General features: G+C 41.7%; 2 protein-coding genes across 3 annotated transcripts in view; one reads left to right on the top strand and one right to left on the bottom strand.

The window, feature by feature from the left end:
- LOC115133553 (synaptopodin-2-like) overlaps positions 1-7,094 on the bottom strand; it is a 38,564-nt gene extending 31,470 nt beyond the window's left edge. For both annotated transcript variants that reach the window (XM_029666918.2, XM_029666914.2), the window contains exon 1: positions 6,914-7,094. In XM_029666918.2, the coding sequence (XP_029522778.2) occupies positions 6,914-7,021 (108 nt within the window). In that variant the 5' untranslated portion in view covers positions 7,022-7,094. The remainder of the gene's footprint in view (positions 1-6,913) is intronic.
- A 1,173-nt stretch (positions 7,095-8,267) lies between these two features.
- The window catches only part of LOC115133554 (protein transport protein Sec24D-like), a 33,078-nt gene continuing 19,513 nt past the window's right edge, over positions 8,268-21,832 (top strand). The window contains exons 1-11 of the mRNA XM_029666919.2: positions 8,268-8,448; positions 9,795-9,996; positions 10,388-10,487; positions 10,874-11,007; positions 13,051-13,371; positions 13,668-13,813; positions 14,288-14,399; positions 15,416-15,543; positions 19,929-20,067; positions 20,436-20,551; positions 21,559-21,683. Coding sequence (XP_029522779.1) covers positions 9,846-9,996; positions 10,388-10,487; positions 10,874-11,007; positions 13,051-13,371; positions 13,668-13,813; positions 14,288-14,399; positions 15,416-15,543; positions 19,929-20,067; positions 20,436-20,551; positions 21,559-21,683 — 1,472 coding nt within the window. The 5' untranslated portion in view covers positions 8,268-8,448; positions 9,795-9,845. The remainder of the gene's footprint in view (positions 8,449-9,794; positions 9,997-10,387; positions 10,488-10,873; positions 11,008-13,050; positions 13,372-13,667; positions 13,814-14,287; positions 14,400-15,415; positions 15,544-19,928; positions 20,068-20,435; positions 20,552-21,558; positions 21,684-21,832) is intronic.

Below are 21,832 nucleotides of genomic sequence, written 5' to 3' on the forward strand. Positions count from 1 at the left end.
TCCCCCTTGCCATAAGACTGCTGAACAATGAATCAAATGGCCACCGGACTATTTACATTGCTGCCCCCCCCCCCCCCCATTTATTTTTTACACTGCTGCTAGTCTCTGTTTATTATCTATGCATAGTCACTTCACCCCTACCTACATGTACAAATTACCTTGACTAACCTGTACCCCCACACATTGACTCTGCCTTGTTATTGTTATTTTATTGTGTTACTTTTTATTATTTTTACTTCAGTTTATTTGGTAAATATTTTCTGAACTCTTTCTTGAACTGCACTGTTGGTTAAGGGCTTGTAAGTACGTAATTCCCGGTAAGGTCTACACTTGTTGTATCCGGCACATGTGACAAATACAGTTTAATTTGATTTGGATAATTAGTTGAAATGTTGTTGACAATTATTGAACATCTATCCACTGAACATCGACAAACCATCTACTTAGGACTATCCAAATAAAGTGTTACAAATAAGTATCCTCCACTTACAGAAATGTGGCTGCCTTTCAGTCACGCTAAAGAGTTTCTGCACCTTTAAAAAAACAAAAAAAATCAGTGGGTTGTGACTTCACCAACTTTGTTCTCAAGCCAGGACTCCCAAAACTTACAAAATAACTTCCCATATATGGAAAACTGCCTCTTGGGAGTGTAGAGAGACCCCCTCACACTGTGATCTACTGCATGTCAGTACATTGAACAATCACTTTCTCCTTGGAGAGGGAGCCCTGCTCACACCTAATCCAACAGAAGCTTTGAATAACTCCAACTAATCAGATATGAAAGTACCCTACCTCTGACAGTGGAGTATTTCTCATAATCTTGGTATGTTAGCTTTTTAAACTTTTACAGCTCTTGACCCGCCCCCGGCCCAACCCCCCTCAAAAAGTATTGAGACAAGCTAAAAGTTATGTCTTCCAGATGACTTTCTGTTAGGATGAGGTCACTCTTCAGATATCCTCGACTGAGGCGTAGACTAGCAAGAGACGTCTTCTATTGACATTTCACATCAGCACAGGCAACATTCTTACAGCTAAGCTGAGCTGAAGACATTCACACAGTACTTATAGAACAATGTGCTCAGACTGTGGAGGGACTCTCTTTTGGAGCTTAGCACCGTAAAATACTGCAGGAGAATGATACTTGTTCGACAAATCATATAATTAGTTCAATGAGGATGTCATGTACAAAACACTTTGAAGACTTAAGAGTCACTTGTAGAGTGGGGGGGGGGGGGGTGCATTTCCCTACAAATGTAATTCACCTTTAATTTAATTTACATTTCCCCTTATTCCCTACGCTACATTAGAAAGGCCTCTTTCACAGCTGCCGTGCTTAGGTATTTTTTGGAATGTCAACATGTTCCCCAGTTGTGCCAATAACAAGGTTTAGAGCAAGACTTTATTTGTCTAAAAATTGAAATCCAGTTGGTTGACTTATTTATAGATTACCTTACTGGAGTGGCTGTGGATGAGTGACGCTTCTCATGGATGATATAATACAGCATCAGTGTCATTTTTTACATGTCAAAGTTGTTACTTGTTTGTCAGTGTCCCAAATAAATTAACTAAATCAATTGATTGTCAACATAAAGTAATAGAATGAAAGATGACTTCAGTTGAAATTGTATGACACAAAAAGCAAACATTTTCAAAATAGCCAAATATATGCGTCTTGGCACCTAAATCCCTCACATACTTTTACAGATGCACAATTGAGAGCATCCTGTCAGGCAAGCTACACTGAAAATATAAACTGAACAAAAATATGAACGCAACATATAAAGTGTTGGTTTCATGAGCTGAAATGAAATGTTCCATGCGCACAAAAGCTTATTTCTCTCAAATGTTGTGCACAAATTTGTTTACATCCCTGTTAGTGAGCATTTCTCCTTTGCCAAGATAATCCATTCACCTGACTGGTGTGACATTTCAAGAAGCTGATTAAACAGCATGATCATTACACAGGTGCACTTTGTGCTGGGGACAATAAAAGGCCACTCTAAAATGTGTACTTTTGTCCCACAACACAATGCCACAGATGTCTCAAGTTGAGGGAGTGTGCAATTGGCATGCTGACTGCAAGATTGTCCACTACAGCTGTTGCCAGAGAATGTAATGTATTTTTTTCTACCATAAGCCGCCTGCAACGTCATTTTAGAGAATTTGGCAGTAAGTCCAACCGGCCTCACAATTGCAGACCACATGTAACCACGCCAGCCCAGGACCTCCACATCCGGCTTCTTCACCTACAGGATCGTCTGAGACCAACCACCCAGACAGCTGATGAAACTGTGGTTTGCACAACCAAATAATGTTTGCACAAACTGTCAGAAACCCTCTCAGGGAAGCTCACCTGTGTGCTCGTCATCTTCACCAGGGTCTTGACCTGACTGCAGTTGTGAACAGAGTGCCCCATGGTGGGGTTGTGCTATGGTCAGGCATAAATTACGGACAGCGAACACAATTGGATTTTATCAATGGGAATTTGAATGCACAGAGTTACTGTGACGAGATCCTGGGGCCCATTGTCATGCCATTCATCTGCCATCATCACCTCATGTTTCAGCATGATAATGCACGGCCCAGTTCTGCCATGGCCTGCATACTCAACAAACAGGTCACTGATTGAGCATGTTTGGTATGCTCTGGATCGATGTGCATGACAGCATGTTCCAGCTCACGCCAATATCCAGCAATTTCGCACAGCCACTGAAGAGGAGTGGGACAACATTCCACAGGCCACAATCAACAGCCTGATCAACTCTATGTGAAGGAGATGTATTGCGCTGCATGAGGCAAATCATAGTCACACCAGATACTGGCTTTTTTTGGGGGGGGTTATCTGTGACCAACAGATATCTGTATTCCCAGTCATGTGAAATCCATAGATTAGGGCCTATAATTGATTTCAATTGACTGATTTCCTTATATGAACTGTAACTCTGTAAAGTCTTTGAAATTGTTGCATTTATATTTTTGTTCAGTGCAGTTTACCAAGCTACCAATTACTTCATACTGGAACAGGAAATATAGTTTACTTTGCAAAAATTACTCTGAAGGTAGTTAACTACATTCAAACTAATTAGTGGAAAATTATCATATCTAAAATGTCAGACTACACTCTTCGAAAAAAGGGTTCTACATGGACCCAAAAGAAACCCAAAAGGGTTCTACCTCTTCTACTCTTGGAACCCAAAAGAGTTCTACCTGGACCCAAAAGGGTTCTTCAGAGTTCTCCAATGGGGACAGCCGAAGGACCCTTTTAGGTTATAGATGGTACAATCTTACAAAAACAAAGTGCTAAGTTAAGAAACATGACTGCAAGAACAGATCACTATGGAGTCGGATGTTAACAGAATGTGTAGTTTAATAAACACAAAAACCTAAGTTTCAAGTGAGAATTAGGCAGGTCTGATGCTGGAAAAGAAAGGAAATTCTTGTCTACTTATTTTTTCAAAAACAAATGGTGTGTAGTACAATAGTTAGCTAAACCGCTACATGGCAAAAACATAATTAACAACTGAAAACACTACCAAGACTGGAATTTGGTTCAACTACCACCAAGCTACTAAAAAATATAGTTGTATTACTAGTTTAACTACTGTACATGCAGTTCACTACTCCCCAACACTGTAAACACTGCAATACTGTTTAGTGCTATTTAGACAATCATCAAGTTTGCTGATGACACAACAGTGATTACCCTGATTACCAACAACGACAAGTCAGCCAACAGGAGGAGGTGAGTGCCTTGGCGGTGTGGTACCAGGAAAATACCCTCTCTCCAAACGTCTACAAAACGAGCTGATCGTGGACTACAAGAGACAGCAGAGAGAGCACGCCCCAATAGGTAGGTCCGGCCGTTCAAGGGTCACCATTCTAGTGGAGCAGTTTGGGCTATTTCAGTCAGGCTTGAGGTTATGATTTTCACATGGTATCATGTGAATTAAAAGGTATTGGCAAAGCAAATAAAAATGTAGTAGAGGTGGAAGAGATCATATTGGCGCTCAAAGGGGGCATTATTAATACAGGCAGTGGACAGTTCTTTTAAAATGTAATTATGGGATTCTATGTAGACTTTTCCTGCAGTCAAATGACCTAGTGACCTCATGGGTGGAATATTATTTATATTTCCATAATTTCATAATTCACCGATATTAATTTAAAAAACCTCCCAAAAACCTGGTGTTTCTATGTCAAACGGTTTTGTTATATTTAAGTCTTCTGTGATGTATAAAAAGTGTAATATTGGGATGCAAACTCAAAATTGAATACATTTCAACTCTATATCTGACATGATACAGGTGTCTTTTTTTAAGCCCATTACCATGTGTGTGAGGAGTGTACTTTTGTTTCAAAGTAGATTTAAGACTACCAAGAAACACTGTGTGACCCTGATTTAGCCCACTGCAGTAAAAATGAATTATACCATCTATGAAATGCTGTGTAGTCTACACTATGCTGTAGATAAGAGTGGAGGTGCTTCAGTAAACTATGCTCTCATGAGGAGTAACTTACCATGCACTCATGATGAATTACTTTGCTAACAGCCTCAGGGCCGGTTTCCCAGACACAGATTAGGCCTAGTCCTGGACTAAAAAGCACTTTCAATGAAGATTCTCCATTTAAGCATGCTTTTTAGACCAGGACTAGGCTTAATCTGTGACTGGGAAACCACCATTTAGGATTGATTACAAAGCAAGTTGCAAAGCACTGAGTTTCAACGTCTGTCAAAAAATGACCTTAAATTCTTCAATATTTGGTCCATCGTTTCCTGGAGTTCCAGTTACACAGTTGAATGGCTGTGATAGGAGAAAACAGAATGGTTCAACAACACTCCACAATACTAACCTAAATGACAGAGTGAAAAGAAGGAAGTCTGTACAGAATAAAAAATATTCCAAAACACGCATTCTTTTTGTAATACGGCACTAAAGTAATACTGCAAAAAATGTGGCTAAGAATTTTTTTTCTGAATACAATGCATTATGTTTGAGGCAAATCCAACACATCACTGAGTACCATTCTTTATATTTTCAAGCATGGGGGTGGCTGCATCATGTTATGGGTATGCTTGTCATTGACAAGGACTAGGGAGTTTTTTTTTTATTAAAAGAAAAGGAGTAGAGCTAAGCACTGGCAAAATCCTAGAGGAAAACCTGGTTCAGTCTGCTTTCCAACAGACACTGGGAGACAAATGTTCCTTTCAGCAGGATAATAACCTAAAACAAAAGGCCAAATATCTTACCAAGATGATGACACTGAATGTTTCTGAGTGACCGAGTTACAATTTCTCCTTAAATCGATTTAAATCTATGGCAAGCCTTGAAAATGGCTGTCTAACAATGATCAACAACCAACCTGACAGAGCTTGATGAGTTTAAAAAAAGATTAATGTGCAAATATTGTGCAATCCAGATGTGCAAAGCTCTTAGAGATTTACCCAAAAAGTCTCACAGGTGTAATCGCTGCCAAAGGTGACTCTAACATGTATTGAATCAAGAGGTTGAATACTTATCTAATGAAGATAATCTTTTTTTCATTCATCTTCCACTTTGACATTTGAGTATTTGTTGTATAGATCATTGGAAAAAAACAATTAAAACAATTTTAATCCCAATTTGTAACACAAGAAAATGTGAAAAAAGTAAAATGGTGTGAATATATTCTGAAGGCACTGTAATGACTAAAATCGTCCTAAAACACAGCAAATGGCTACAAGTGAGGTTTGGGTCAGTGTTGTGGGCCCACTTAAAATTTTACTTAGGTGGAAGTACTTCCACAAAGTTCAGGAACCCCAAGTATTTAGTATTTCATGAAGTATTCAAATATGTATTGGCTCAGGATTTTTTTATTGGGATGCCCATATATCACTTCCACCTAAGTGAATTTTTAGTGCAAGTGAAGGCAATTGCTTAAAAGCAGTAATGTGTAGCCAGTAATGCCTAATATTGTGTTGCCAGTAATACAGATTATGCCTACAATACTAAATTAATCAACAATCTTCAATTAAACAAGATAAATCTGAATCGATTTATTTTATTTTTAATCTAAATAATATGTCCCGTTCAACAGCTTTCCTTCTTTCTCTTGTTGTTGTTTAAATTGGTACCACTCCGTGACCTCTGGAGGTACGCTCGCAGCGCATAGCAACGGTCTCTCTCCTTTCCACAGCTCGAGCGCGTGTTTAGATTCTTGCTGAAATCTTCACTTGTGATAAAGGATCGCTGCAGCCCTCGAGCTCTGACCATATAAGGGTCTCCAAGAATCCTACGCACAAAACATCTCCGAGACGCCAGAAAATGGGGAATTCTGCCTGTTCCAAACAAACAAGCTGATAGCATTTTCCCAAATAAAGGGTTAACCATAGAATATATAGAACCTTAACCCTAAAGAGCAAAATCATTCATATATCTGCCTCATCATCTTCCCATCAAATAGGCTATACATTTCCAGCGCAGCTAGTGAATTAATTTCCAAATCGCCACTGTTCCTCTAAACATGAGGAGAATATAACTAGTTGGCCACAAATTCTCACCAAGACTGTTATGCCATTGTGAAAGGCACCATTATTCCAGCTGGTAACAATTATAAACTACTGTTCGTCTGGATGCACTAGCATACCAGCCAAATCAGAATGGTACTGTAACATAGATGACATCCTCTTTTGAAAATGGAGTTTCAAACACTGTTTGACATAACCACGTTCCTAAAGCCACACTGTATATGACATGTAAATGAACTTTTTTCATGATTCAATACAACAATTCCACAAATAAAAGCGAGACGAAACAAACCCGCAGTGCGACACAGCATAAAGTTGATGAAGGCTCCCTTAGTCTGTTAAAACTCGGCAACTCCAAAAGCATAAACAATTAACAAACAACATACTTCAAACGAATGATGTTTCTACCTGATAAACCTGCAAACGTCGGTAGGCATCCCCCTCTCCCTCCCGGAGACTGAAGCCCCAGGGCGCGCCTCCGTGCACCGTAACACAGATATAATCCCCAGTGCCCATGCCACACGCAACAGGCTCCCACCAAAACCGCTATCATCAAATTGTCCGGAGTTGGACCAACAGGGCTCTATGAAACCAAGAGCAGCACAGTGCAGTATAATTCCCATCATCTGCAAATTATGCAGAGTCCAGCCCGCTCTGAAACGTCATTGCATATGGACCCGCCCGCGCGCGAATCAAGTGGTGCGCTCTAGGGAAAGTCTTGTAGCAGCATTTGTATGGGGCCACAACTGAGTCGGGTTTGAACTTTTCATACAGTGTCGTTACAATAATAATGAGCTCTGATATCTCAATGTAGCGATTATGCTGCCTGGTTTTCTAGTCAAGTTGGTTTGTTGGTCTAAGTAGAATATTGGTTGAAAGTTATTTAATTGGTATTGTTTATCCCTATACATTTATTGATTAATTGCATTGTGCATTTGAATAGCCTCTCTGATGACGTTCTCTGTAAGTGGCCCGCGGTCAATTTAGTCGAGTATGGGCATGTGAGGTGCCAAGGATATTGAGTGTACTCTTTTCCGTTTGGCCACACCTATAGAATTGAACAGAATGGACTAACCCTTGGCGATACATAATATAAACTTAATTCACTGGTAGGGAATTTGTCTTGAGCATACGCAGGCCTAAACGAATACTAGAAAGAGAATGAACACACTACAGTCGCATATAGCCAACAATTATGCAGAGATTAAACAATTGAAATCAATTGCTGATTGACTGTGTAAACGATGGTTTCACATTATAAATAATCTTAACAAAATCTGGAATTTTGTAGATCTAGCCTGCTGAGACTAATTCATATCTATCTGGTTTGGTCTCAATTACATACACCTTTTAAGGTCATGTGACAGTGGATATCTACCTACTACTGCATAGTGAATGAAACATGAAAGCAATGGGTCTACCCATCTTCCTTCATAGTTTACTGGTTTACATTTAGGCTACGTTATGCCATAGCTATAGGCCTAACTGTCAAATCAGAACTGCACAATTTACTGGGCCTTGAAGAGTTTAATGCTAAGCAATCGGCGCAATTGGTCTATGCTGACCTGTAGGGTTTCCCACAAATTGGCGCATGCGCACGCACCACTGAGAACTACAGCGCGATACATGGGGGTCGTCTCTAAGTTAACACAGCCACAAAGTCATAAACCCCGCCTATTTCTAAAATGTATTTTCTTTAAATGTGATTATTAACCTAACCCTAACCACACTGCTAGTCTTATGCCGAACCCTAGCTTTTTTATTTAAGCAGATATTTGTTTTCATATATTTTTACGATATCGGCGATTCTGACTTTGTGGCTGGGGTAACTAGTGAAAACATGGCATAGGGACCGGTGCTGTGTTGGAGTTTGACGTGGCACTCCGCTTTTCACGATCAGGAATTCAGAGTAGAAGACTCGGCAGATACTCGCCAGAATACAGGTAAATAATTGTACAGAAAAGCCTAAAGGGATTTGTAAGAGGGTATTTTATCATATATTGGTCTATTGAAATGCATGTGTTTAACCGAATGTTTTCTCCGTGACGCAAACTTAGTTTCACATGTAGACATTTCCGTGTATGAACAACAATGTATCTATTTGTAAATAACGTACACTGCGCCTATCAGCAACGCATGTTGTGCGCTGGATAGATGGATATTGATTCGGGTGCTGGAAACAACAGCTATATTTTCTTGCAGTTGATAAATATCCGCGTCAGTCTGGTTGTAACTAAATGGTAGACTAACGTTTCCTAGGTTGGCGATGCTAAGATTTGTGTCGAAAATAACGGTCTTTGACGTGGCAATTCTGGGTAGTGGCTGAAGGACTCGTCTTACATTTTTTTTGTTGCTATGACTGTCTCTTGATATTTCTGTCTTAATTTATGGACTTTTTACATGTATTTTTAATCACTTTTGTATTTGATTGTCTACGAGTCGAGAACGGAGTTGTCAATGTGAGACAGCAGTTTATGTGGCCTTAATTGAGCGAGATTTGACAACTCTGTAGGCTATAGTGTGGAAGTTCATCAAGTCAAGCTTAGTTGGTTCTAAAATGGAGAAAATGTCAACTTTACTGTGAGATTAAAATATAAAGAATAGCTTACAAGGGAGAACAATATAGCATACTATTTTGCAGGAGGTGACACGTGTATTTAGGTCTATGTATTTATTTATAACCGTTGGCCTTATTGAAAGGCCTATTGCTCAAGAATGATTTCACCAACACTGCACGTGAATAATTTGAACAGCTAAAGATATCAATAGCCTACAATTTCTGCTCCAATATGTCATCATGAACCAACCATTGTCAAATGTTATCACATATATTCATCTTGAGAAAATAAGAAGTCTTATTTTAGGAGCATTGTTGCAGGAAACTGACATAAGTATAGTGACTTGTAGATTAGACAATGACGATGGGACCTTACCTCCAACGGTCCAATGCGCTTGGGTCTTGTTGTCTTGAGGTCAAATATTGCTTGTTGGCGTTGCCTAGTGGAGAATACCACATATTTACTTTGTACTGTAGGAAAAATACTGATGTTAGGTGTGGGGAAAAAAACTACTGAAGACCACGAACCTGTCAAGTGTGCGGTCTCGGAAAAATGTTCCCATGTGCAGTGTCAGTAGTTTCTAAATGCTGTGGTTGGTGAAATTCTATGAATTAGAGCTTTTTTAATCTCACTTTTAAATTCAAGCTACATTTTCTTGGCCTTTCAAGTCTAGCCTGCCTTAAATTAACTGCATCCTCAGAAAACAAAATTCCTTGCTTCTGTCTTTGCAGGTTCTTGGATCTCTGCCATTTTGGAATGAGAAGACCGTAACAGCATTTAGGATGAGTCAGCAGGGTTATGTTGCCACGCCTCCATACTCCCAGGCCCAGCCTGGGATGGGGGGCTACCCAGCTGGGTTTGGGAGTTCGCCTGCCCAGCCCCTCTATGGACATTATGGGGGACAACCTCAGTCATTCCCAGCCCCACCAACAGGTAAAGCCACGTTCCTTTGGTCTCTCATTCCTCCTGTAAAATCTTCTGTTTAGCTTTTCATCCAACCGGTCTGATCTTGTCATTTGGGATGTGTGCAATTCTTTATTAGTCCAGGAGCAATTGTTTGTTCATGATTCAAGCAATCCAGCTTCCAATTGAAATGACAAAATGTAAGCCTAGGGATATGTATTTTTGTTGCTCGGCCATACTATCGCCTCGTCATTTAGAAGGTTTGCCCGTGTATACTGTACTGTGTATGTAATGTGTGACTGCAAGAGGATGCCTTGTGGACAGCAATTCTATTGGCACATCATTTAGATGAGACATTTTGCTCAGGTGCATACTTTGTGTATATATTGTCTGACCATAAGAGGATTTTTTTACCTTCCAGGTTTGATGAAGCCTGTGTCATCCCCCTCCGGCATGCCTCCCCCAGAGGTCTCCAGCCAGTATGGCTCAAACATTCAGCAGAATGGAGCTCACCCTCAAAGGTAACAGAGCTTACTCCACCGAGCAGAGTCCATTTACCACACTAATGTTATAATGGTGGAATTCTACCCTTCTTCCTGAAGTATGCACTTGATCTATCCACCTAATGGAATTGTATTAAATGGAAATGGAATGGTGTAATACCTATGATAGAAACACCCTCTAGCCCATGTTAACACCATGCCATTGCTTTCAACCAATGAGTGGGAGGGAGCAAGTGCACACTTTGGGTAAAGGTTCAAGAATTGAAAGGCAACCATGGCTTCATCTCAATACTCTTAGTGCATTCCTTCCATTTTCTTCAAGTCCACTATTAGGTAAATGGACTGAATATTTTTTTCGTCTGTTGGAACAGATAATATTTAGCTCTTTGTTTACTGTCCTCCAGGTACCCTGCCCCTCCTGCTGCTGCTGCCGCCTCTCCGTATGGACAACCCCCTAATTCCCCCTACCACACCATAGCCCCCCAGGCCCCAGCACAGCAGCTCACCAATCAGATGGGTTCCATGAACCTCGGATATGGTAATTAATCACAGTTTGTAGAACTCAAGATTGTTGTATTGGGAATGGTTAGGGGGGTGGCATCCACTTCAGAAAGTAAACAAGATGCAAAGCAACTTACAAACAAGTTTAAAAAGCAAACGGCTGTGTTGTCCAAACAGTAGAACAGAAGCTTTTCTTACTAGTGGTAGTCTAGATATTTATGGCTTTGTCAACTTTGGTAAACTTGCATGCAGCTATGTTAGCAACTTGCCCAAGCCCAGACAGCTGATGTTCTGAGAGATGCAAAATTTGGATCATTACAAATCAGCTGGGCTAGACAATCTGGATCGTCTCTTTCTAAAATTATCAGCTGAAATTGTTGCAACCCCTATTACTAGCTTGTTCAACCTCTCTTTCGTATCGTCTGAGATCCCCAAAGATTGGAAAGCTGCAGCGGTCATCCCCCTCTTCAAAGGGGAAACACTCTAGACCCAAACTGTTATAGACCTATATCCATCCTGCCCTGCCTTTCTAAAATCTTCGAAAACCAAGTTAACAAACAGATCACAGACAATTTCGAATCCCACCGTACCTTCTCCACTATGCAATCTGGTTTCCAAGCTGGTCATGGATGCACCTCAGCCATGCTCAAGGTTCTAAACGATATTATAACCGCTATCGATAAAAGCCAAGGCTTTCGACTCTGTCAATCACAGCATTTTTATTTGCAGACTCAATAGCCTTGTTTTCTCAAATGACTGAGTCGCCTGGTTCACCAACTACTTCTCAGATAGAGTTCAGTGTGTCAAGTTCAATTCTCGGGCCGACTATTTTCTCTGTCGCTCTTGCTGCTGGTGATTCTCTGATCCACCTCTATGCAGACGACACCATTCTGTATACTTCTGGATCTTCTCTGGACACTGTGTTGACAAACCTCCAAACAAGCTTCAATGCCAAACAACTTTCCTTCCGTGGCCTCCAACTGCTTTTAAATGCTAGTAAAACTAAATGCATGCTCTTCAACCGATTGCTGCCCGCCCGACTAGCATCACTACTCTGGACGGTTCTGACTTAGAATATGTGGACAACTACAGATACCTAGGTGTCTGGTTGGACTGTAAACTCTCCATCCAGACTCACATTAAGCATCTCAAATCCAAAATTAAATCTAGAATCGGCTTCCTATTTCGTAACAAAGCCTCCTTCACTCATGCTGCCAAACATACCCTCGTAAAACTGACTATCCTACCAATCCTTGACTTTGGCGATGTCATTTACAAAATAGCCTCCAACAGACTACATACAGTTTGGTGAGTAGAGTATCACAGTGCCATCCGTTTGGTCACCAAAGCCCCATATACTACCCATTACTGCGACCTGTATGCTCTCGTTGGCTGGCCCTCGTTACATATTCGTCGCCAAACCCACTGGCTCCAGATCCTCTAAGTCTTTGCTAGGTAAAGCCCCACCTAATCTCAGCTCTCTGGTCACCATAGCAACACCCACCCGTAGCATGCGCTCCAGCAGGTATATTTTACTGGTCATCCCCAAAGCTAACACTCACTTTGTCCGCCTTTCCTTCCAGTTCTCTGCTGCCAATGAATGGAACGAATTGCAAAAATCACTGAAGCTGGAGACTTATATCTCCCTCACTAGCCAAACTGTAAATGGCACACCCAACTACCTCATCCCCATATTGTTATTTATCTTCTTGCTCTTTTGCACCCCAGTATCTCTATGTGCACATCATCGTCTGCACATCTATCACTCCAGTGTTAATGCTAAATTGTAATTGTTTCGCCTCTATGGCCTGTTTTATTTACTGCCTTACCTCCCTACTCTTCTACATTTGCACACACTGTAAATATATTTTTCTATTGTGTTATAGACTGTAGGTTTGTTTGTAACTCTGTTGTTTTTGTCACACTGCTTTGCTTTATCTTAGCCAGTTCACAGTTAATGAGAACTTGTTCTCAACTGGCTTACCTGGTTAAATAAAGGTGAAATAAAAAAGTTATTGTTAGGCTTCGTTCATGCAGTGTGTTGTGAAAGTTGTTCACACTCCCCCTACCTATCCTGCAGGTCCAGGGCCCATGCAGAACCCTCAGGCACCCCCCACCTCTCCCCCAGCCCAGCAGCCATTCCAGACTGCCCCTCCCCCAACCATGGGACAAACAACCCTGGGCCCCCATTCACCCCAGATGGCTCCCCCACAGTCGCCCCTAGCTGGCCCATCTATGGGAGGGCACCCATCTATGGGAGGGCACCCATCTATGGGAGGGCACCCACCCATGGGAGGCATGGGTAGGCCCTTCCCAGGCCCACCCCCTCCAGGCTCTGGGGGCTTCCAGCAGCCTGGGCCTGGAGCAGCCGGACAACCAGGATACCCTCAGCAACCACAAGGTACAGAAAGCGCAGTTACCTGTGGCTCAGTGATGATCACTGCAAAGCTTTATGGATTTATAGGGCCAGTTTCCTGGAGCCAGATGAAGCCTATTCCTGGAATAAAACATGGTTTTCAGGAATAATCTAGTATATGGTAACTCACTGTGGTAGTCAAACTTATCTTATCGAAGGTGGTGAGTAGTGTGTACAAATTGCTTTTGGAGTACTGTACCACTTAGTGTGTGCTTGCCACTAGGATTGCACCAGGTGTAGGTCACCAGAGCCTTTACACTGTGGCATGGTCTGTGTTTCAGGTCAGTTTGGGGGGCAGATGGCGGGACCCGGGATGGCGGGACCCGGGATGGCGGGACCCGGGATGGCGGGACCCTTCCAAGGTGGGGCAGCCCATATGTCCGGGCCACCTCAGAAAAAGCTGGACCCTGACTCCATCCCTAGCACAGTGAGTTCATATTTAATCCTTGTGTGACTTCACGTCTTTGCATGCCATGTCACATGTTTCCCAGCTACCTCCAAGCCAGTATTACCTATAAAGACATCTCTTTAGAAGACTGCACACCCAGTATGGGCCCAGGATAGACATGTGAGCATCCCATTCTTGTTACCCCCACCTCCCCAAATCACCTATTGTATGTGTCTTATTTGGATGAAATGTATGACCGACAAATGACAAAGTCAACCCTGTGTCTCGTAGTTAAAACCACAAAATGCTTGACTGATTGTGGTTGGAATGTTCTCAGGCAAACAACAAAGCAACAGCAGAATGTGAATTTGTACGATACCAATACATCTCCGTTACCACACACATCTAGCAAAAACTGACCGATTTAAAGCTTTCACCCACAGCCTGACTGTTTAAGGAAATGGCTCCGCACAGTATACACTCTTTCACTGACAATGCACCTCTCTGGTTTAGACACAAGTCACTGAGGACGACCAAGCCAAACGAGGAGGACAGGTGTACACCACAAACCTCAGGGGTCAGGTTCCCCCGCTAGTCACTACTGACTTTACTGTACAGGACCAAGGTAAGGCACAGGAATACCACTGTACTGTAAACACAAACTTATCTGTGTCATTGAACAGAACTAACCTTATTTCCAACATACTTATCTTAGCTTTTTGTCCAGTCCATCACTAGCACACCTGACTCAACTAATCAAGGGCTTTGTGATTACTTGACTAGTTGACTCAGGTTTGTTTGTGTTGGGATGGAACAAAAATGTGCCGTTGTGGGGTTCCCCAAGGAATGGATTAGTAGAACGTGACACGGATGGCTTTGAACAAATCCGATAATAGCCTTAGATCAAACATACACTTCTGAAAGATATTCTAATGGCAACATAAGGAACATGATTGGGGTCTTTTCATTAGTGCACACCGTAGCAAAATGTTTTCTCAGGGGAAACGTTTTGCAATGAAAACTAGTTTCTTAGGTGGCTCCCTCACTGTTTTGGCCTCTTTGTTTCTATTTGGTTCATATTGAGTAGACATACCCCTGCTCTAACTCAAACGAATACCTCTAGAAGCCAGTAATATAACATAAATCTTTTAGATGAGATTCCATTTTTTAAAACTTTGTATTTACTTTACCCTTTGATCTCGTTTTAAGTTGCTCCACTTCAGATTTGTCAAACTTAAAACATTTCCGTCTCAGAAAAATTGTTTGACCACACTGGAAAAAATTAAAATATATTAATGTTAAGGTTCTCTTTGAGTGCAACATTACCTGAAAATTGCAAGGGAAATACTGATTGTTATGAATTAAGTGGTAACATTTGATACTGTACTTAAATGTATGAATTAGAACACTGAATATTGCATTTCTTTGTAAAAAGTGAAAATGTAAGTTATTTACAGCCTGATGAATATATTTTGGGAAGAACTGAACGATATTAGGACTAGTGGAAGGCTTTATGCGTAAACACAAAATGCTAACATGTTTAAACTATATATTTTCTTGAATCAAACCAATGAGTACAACTTAATTGAACCATTTACATTTGTATTTTTTACTTTGTTTCCATTTCTTCATCCTCTTTAGGAAACGCCAGTCCAAGATTCATGCGTTGCACCACTTACTCTTTCCCCTGCACGGCTGACCTGGCCAAGCAGTGCCAAGTTCCTTTGGGTGCCATCATCAAACCTTTCGCCACGGTGCCAAAGAATGAGGTAGGCCTTATCCTGTGTATGTTTGCAGAGATTATCCACATTGTTATACAAAGTCAGACCACTAAACCACTTATGAATTTTGAAACCAAGATGTTTAAACCCAGATACTATCAAAACCTCAGGTACATACTGTAGACATCCTTTTAGGGAAGGGAGACACTAGCACTTTTAGTTTTACTCAATGACACGTAGATGTATTATTTCCTTAAAAATATACTGTACGTCCAAGTGCTGTAAACTTTTAAAAGTGTCCTGTGGACAACCTTCATGTGGATCTTGGGTGGTCTCAGGAATCCTGCCTTAGATATTCTTCCCCTCATTTTGTCTTCTGTGCCAAAGGGCCTTTTTAGGCAATGCTACTGTAGCTTTCGCTCTGTCTCGTAGAAAGAGCTAATTAGCTAATGTCAAGATCTGCGTGGACCCCAGAATATGAAAGGGGTTCAGCAAAGCAATCAAGTGCATTGCCTTCTCTGGTTAGCCCTCAATGTCCAGACAGCACTAGCATGATTCCCATAGTAGGAAGCTAATGCCCTGCATAGATTCCATATCAAACAAAAGCTAACACATTATCGCCATGTTAGCATTATTGTTTTGTTTGTAATGAATGACCTCACTGCACAAGCGGTGAGTCTTAACATTAATCCCTTGTATCGCACTTGGATTTATTCTAAACATTTTTCTAATTCAGCTTCACATCCCATTTGGATGACCTACTTGGCTGCATTCACTTCTGTCTGCATGTGGAGTTTAATGGTCTTGGAGGCCATATGAAAACATACACACATTAGTATATAAACAAGTACTAGAGTAAAAGCCTCCCCTCAAGAAAGAGCAGAAATCAAGGGAGTCTTATTGGGACAATTCAATGTGTTTTTAGGTTAGATTTATATCCCTGAGACAATGTTTTGGTTGTTAGGCTACAATATTTTGGATAGTATATAATTTCGGTGATGCTTAATGTAAATAGTTTGAAGTAGTTGAACGAGATTTGGCTATTTGGCCATGCACATGTGAATATAGCATGTGCGCACAGTTTATTTTCACTAATGAATGTTTGTGAGTGTACGGACTTTGCATGTAATTTATGCCATATGTTTCCATGGGTTTGCTTGTGTGTGGGCCAGAAGCTATAGGCACACCTTTACCATCTGTATTCCTACACATTCCCACTCAGCAGGAAAAATATTTCATCCTTACATTAAACAAAGCCTTATTCGGACAGAAACGTTCAGTTATAGACAAATGTAATGTAAATGTAATGCAGCTATTTACATACATGGAGCATGAGATTGATCCGTTTCTGGGGAGCAAATCTGCTTTGCGTTTCGTGACGGCACGTGTTGAGTTGCACGATAATAACTGTTTTGAAGGTATAGATGAGATCACCCACAATGATTAGACTAAATGCTTTATGGCAGAGTGTGGGTCTACACGGGCGAAGATCTTGATAGAACTCACACTTGTGTAAAACGGCAACAACTTCACTCTTCTAGACTGTTGCACTGTGTTAGGTCTTGTTTTTAATTTCCACAATAGTTATGTTTTAAAGGCAATATTTGAATTTAAACTAAAGCTAAATTGAACTGTTAGGATGATTGTATATAGATAGTGTGGCAGAACCAATTGGTGAGGCATAAACTGAAGCCTGGGAAATGACTCCACCTTTGGCCAAGGGAGCCACTACAGCCCAACTACCCAGGAGGACTGGCACACGTGTTTTTTTTTAACCTTTATTTAACTAGGCAAGTCAGTTATGAACAAATTCTTATTTTCAATGACTGCCTAGGAACCGTGGGTTAACTGCCTTGTTCAGGGGCAGAACGACAGATTTGTCATCTCAGGGATTCGATCTTGCAACCTTTCGTTTACTAGTCCAACGCTCTAACCAGTAGGCTACCTGCCGCCCCAAACAGAACCAATCAGTCGATATAATCGAGAACAATCATCAGAAATCACACGATATGAATCAGACAGATGGGTGCCGCCTGACCCACTAGTTGGTCAGAAGGTTCAAATCAACGTTTCGTATCATAATTTCCGAGTAGGCGCTAATGATCATTTTTATTGTGTTGTAACTGAAACTAGAAGATCTTCTGATGTCCTTTCCCTTCGTCAAAGGTACATAATGATTTTAAGTGTTTTTACCCCAGGATAGCCCGCTAATATGACCCATAGTAGGGAAGAACGTTTCTTGAAAAAAAATTGATCTACAGCACATCTACACCACGATATGAAATGTTGATTTGAACCTTCTGACCAACTAGTGTATCAGGTGGCGCCCCACTGTCTGATTGATGTCGTTTGATTTCTGATGATAGTTGTCGATTTTATATAAACCGATTGCAATTGTATCGGGTGCATGTGTAGCCTTTCATTTAATCAGCCTCAGTTGTGACACACTGGCAGAGAGCACATGGGCACTGTGTTTTAAATCACTCTAAGGTTGGGTTAAGGATGTGATCCAAGTCAATGTTTTTATTGCAGCCTTGCATCCTGGTTGTATTTACTGATATATTATCCAGTCAATGACTGCAACAACTATGCTTCTGTTATTGTGTAGTTTGTGCTGCCCTGTAATAAACTCAGCAAAAAAAAGAAACGTCCCTTTTTCAGGACCCTGTCTTTCAAAGATAATTCGTAAAAATCCAAATAACTTCACAGATCTTCATTGTAAAGGGTTTAAACACTGTTTCCCATGCTTGTTCATTGAACCATAAACAATTAATGAACATGAACCTGTGGAACAATCGTTAAGACACGAACAGCTTACAGATGGTAGGCAATTAAGGTCACAGTTATGAAAACGTAGGACACTAAAGAGGCCTTTCAACTGACTCTGAAAAACACCAAAATAAATATGCCCAGGGTCCCATCTTATCCGCGTGAACGTGCCTTAGGCATTCTGCAAGGAGGCATGAGGACTGCAGATGTCGCCAGGGTAATAAATTGCAATGTCCGTACTGTGAGACGCCTAAGACAGCGCTACAGGGAGACAGGACGGACAGCTGATTGTCCTCGCAGTGGCAGAACACGTGTAACAACACCTGCACAGGATCCGTACATCTGAACATCACACCTGCAGGACAGGTACAGGATGGCAACAACAACTGCCCGAGTTACACCAGGAACGCACAATCCCTCCATCAGTGCTCAGACTGTCCGCAATAGGCTGAGAGAGGCTGGACTGAGGGCTTGTAGGCCTGTTGTAAGGCACCAGACATCACCGGCAACAACGTCGCCTATGGGCACAAACCCACCATCGCTGGACCAGACCAGACTGGCAAAAAGTGCTCTTCACTGACGAGTTGCAGTTTTGTCTCACCAGGGGTGATGGTTGGATTTGCATTTATCGTCGAAGGAATGAGCATTACACCGAGGCCTGCACTCTGGAGCGGGATCAATTTGGAGGCGAAAAGTCCGTCATGGTCTGGGGCGGTGTGTCACAGCATTATCGGACTGAGCTTGTCATTGCAGGCAATCTCAATGCTATTCATTACAGGGAATACATCATCCTTCCTGCAGGCTCATCCTGACATGACCCTCCAGCATGACAATGCCACCAGCCATACTCCTCGTTCTGTGTGATTTCTTGCAAGACAGGAATGTCAGTGTTCTGCCATGACCAGCAAAGAGCCTGGATCTCAATCCCATTGAGCACGTCTGGGACCTGTTGGATCAGAGGGTGAGGCCTAGGGCCATTCCCCCAGGAAATACCTGGGAACTTGCAGGTGCCTTGGTGGAAGAGTGGGGTAACATCTCACAGCAAGAACTAGCAAATCTGTTGCAGTCCATGAGGAGGAGATACACTGCAGTACTTAATGCAGCTGGTGGCCACAACAGATACTGACGGTTACTTCTGATTTTGACCCCCCCCCCTTTGTTCAGGGACACGTTATTCCATTTCTGCTTGTCACATGTCTGTGTAACTTGTTCAGTTTATGTCTCAGTTGTTGAATCTTGTTATGTTCATACAAATATTTACACATGTTAAGTTTGCTGAAAATAAATGAAGTTGACAGTGAGAGGACGTTTCTTTTTTTGCTGAGTTTATAAACTGGTTAGGATAATGCATGGTAGTAATCATCATTAACCTGAAGCCTGTCAATTTCACCCAAACTACTAACTAAGGCATCGTCTATGTACAGTTGACTATGGGTCAGTGCTATCCGGAACCTTGGGACGTCCCTACCCTTACCGTAACCATAATCCTTTCCGAACCTTAACCCTTACATAACCATTTTACATTTTAACTTCAATGGGGTAGGGACGTCCCAAGGATCCTGGATAGCACGGACTGTTGACTATGGGCAACAGTTGACTCTCTAAAACAAACGTGTGACGGCTGTCTTATGAGACTTTCTTCTCTGTTCTATTGTGTGGCCCAGACTCCTCTCTACGTCGTGAACCATGGTGAGACTGGCCCGATCCGCTGTAACCGCTGCAAAGCCTACATGTGTCCCTACATGCAGTTCATCGATGGCGGCCGCCGCTACCAGTGCGGCTTCTGCAACTGCGTCAACGAAGGTACCCATAATGAGGGGATGGGAGACCTTATTGGGTCATAATGCCCCGTGGCTAAAGATCAGCTATGGATCTGACTAATCTTTTGGAGCTCAAGCTAAAAAAAATAAGTTGTCTTTTTAATTTGAGTAACTTACATTATCCAAGATTTAAATGATAGTAGTTGGTTATTCTTCATATTTCTGACTTATGGTCTGACCAGGGCTTTAGGGTAGTTTTGAACCCTCTTACATAGAAACTAATGCACTCGGGTAGGGGACACTATGCCTGAGAAAGCCATTTAAGGCGTAGTTGCTAAGCAGAGGCAATATTATGTTTGGGGTATGTTTTTGTCACCACTGGTAAAACACGTTATTTTGTTCTCTCCACAGTGCCAGCTTTTTATTTCCAACACCTGGACCACATGGGCAGAAGGGTGGATTTATATGAGAGGCCAGAGCTGTCGCTGGGGTCCTATGAGTTCGAAGCCACCCTGGATTACTGCAAGGTAAGCAATGCTCTACCATTGTGGTTTATCTTCATAAATGAACCTTCATAGTGAACCTTATGTATGATATTGTTTCATTTTATACAAATAAAGAGAAATTGTCAGTTGGTAAAATAACTACTTTGAATTACTTTTGTATGGAGGAAAAGTAAAATGTGTTTCAATCAATATTCCTAGCAGTTTATACATCGCCAATAACCTACAATTTGAATTGACATAGAGGAAAGCTGTGATGGTACATGGAACAGAACGGATAAAACTGGCCAAAGTAATTCTTGGCAAGAGTCTATCTCTTAAAGACTTGTATAAAGTGATTAGGAGCACAGAGTACAGGCAAAAGCATGTTCTGTTCTCTCAACACCACCTCATTAAAGCCAAAAGTGCTCCATTTTGTTACGCTCTGTGGGGTGGTCTTTTCTAGTACATTCTGGGTAGAGGTAAGTGGCGGCTAGCAACGCCACGTTTTGCTACTGAAGCCATCTTGTTACTTCAGTCTGTTTATTAATGTTTGGAAATGTAGTCCCGGCCAGCTTTCAGCGCAAGCATCCGAGGTGAGCCGAGTCAGACTGTTACCGCGGAAACAAAACAACGGCCTGTGCTGTGTCCTTCATCCACATTCCTAACAAATGGAGGGCAGTCGGATGTCACACACAGTCTTAACGGCTCCAAGATCCAAGCAAGCTGTAAGCTTAAAACGCAGAGAAAGTAATGGGTGTGGTGGAGGGATACACAGGGCAGAACATGTGAGGAAGAGAGAAAATTGGGATCCAATAGTAGCCTACACGTTTCACCTAAAGTTGGGGTACAGATTTGACGTCTCTGGTGTGTTCACTTTATATTGTGGTTAACCTTGGAGGCAGGGTCAGTTGTTGATTTCATAAGTGAACAATAGTTTTTTTTCAGGGTTGTTTTAGACAAAGACATTTTAAACCGCAAATTAAGGAAATAAGGTGAAGTAACAGTTGAATTGAAGTTGTAATTCAAAATGTCCTCTTTCTCTCTTTCAGAACAACAAGCCAGCCAGTCCTCCGGCGTACATCTTCATGATAGACGTGTCCTACGCCAACATCAAGAGCGGACTGGTCAGACTGGTATGTGAGGAGCTGAAGACCCTGCTAGACAACCTGCCCAGGTACACCCACAATACACACACAAACGCTATCAAACACTGACCTCGTAATCAAGGAATGGAGCCTTGAACCACCTGCATTTTAGCACTCTGGAGCCTGGCCCAATATCACTCTGCCTACTGCCTAGCTCCAAGAACTTTTTATATGCAAT

Source organism: Oncorhynchus nerka, linkage group LG8, assembly GCF_034236695.1.
Source record: "Oncorhynchus nerka isolate Pitt River linkage group LG8, Oner_Uvic_2.0, whole genome shotgun sequence".
NCBI classification, from domain to species: domain Eukaryota; kingdom Metazoa; phylum Chordata; class Actinopteri; order Salmoniformes; family Salmonidae; genus Oncorhynchus; species Oncorhynchus nerka.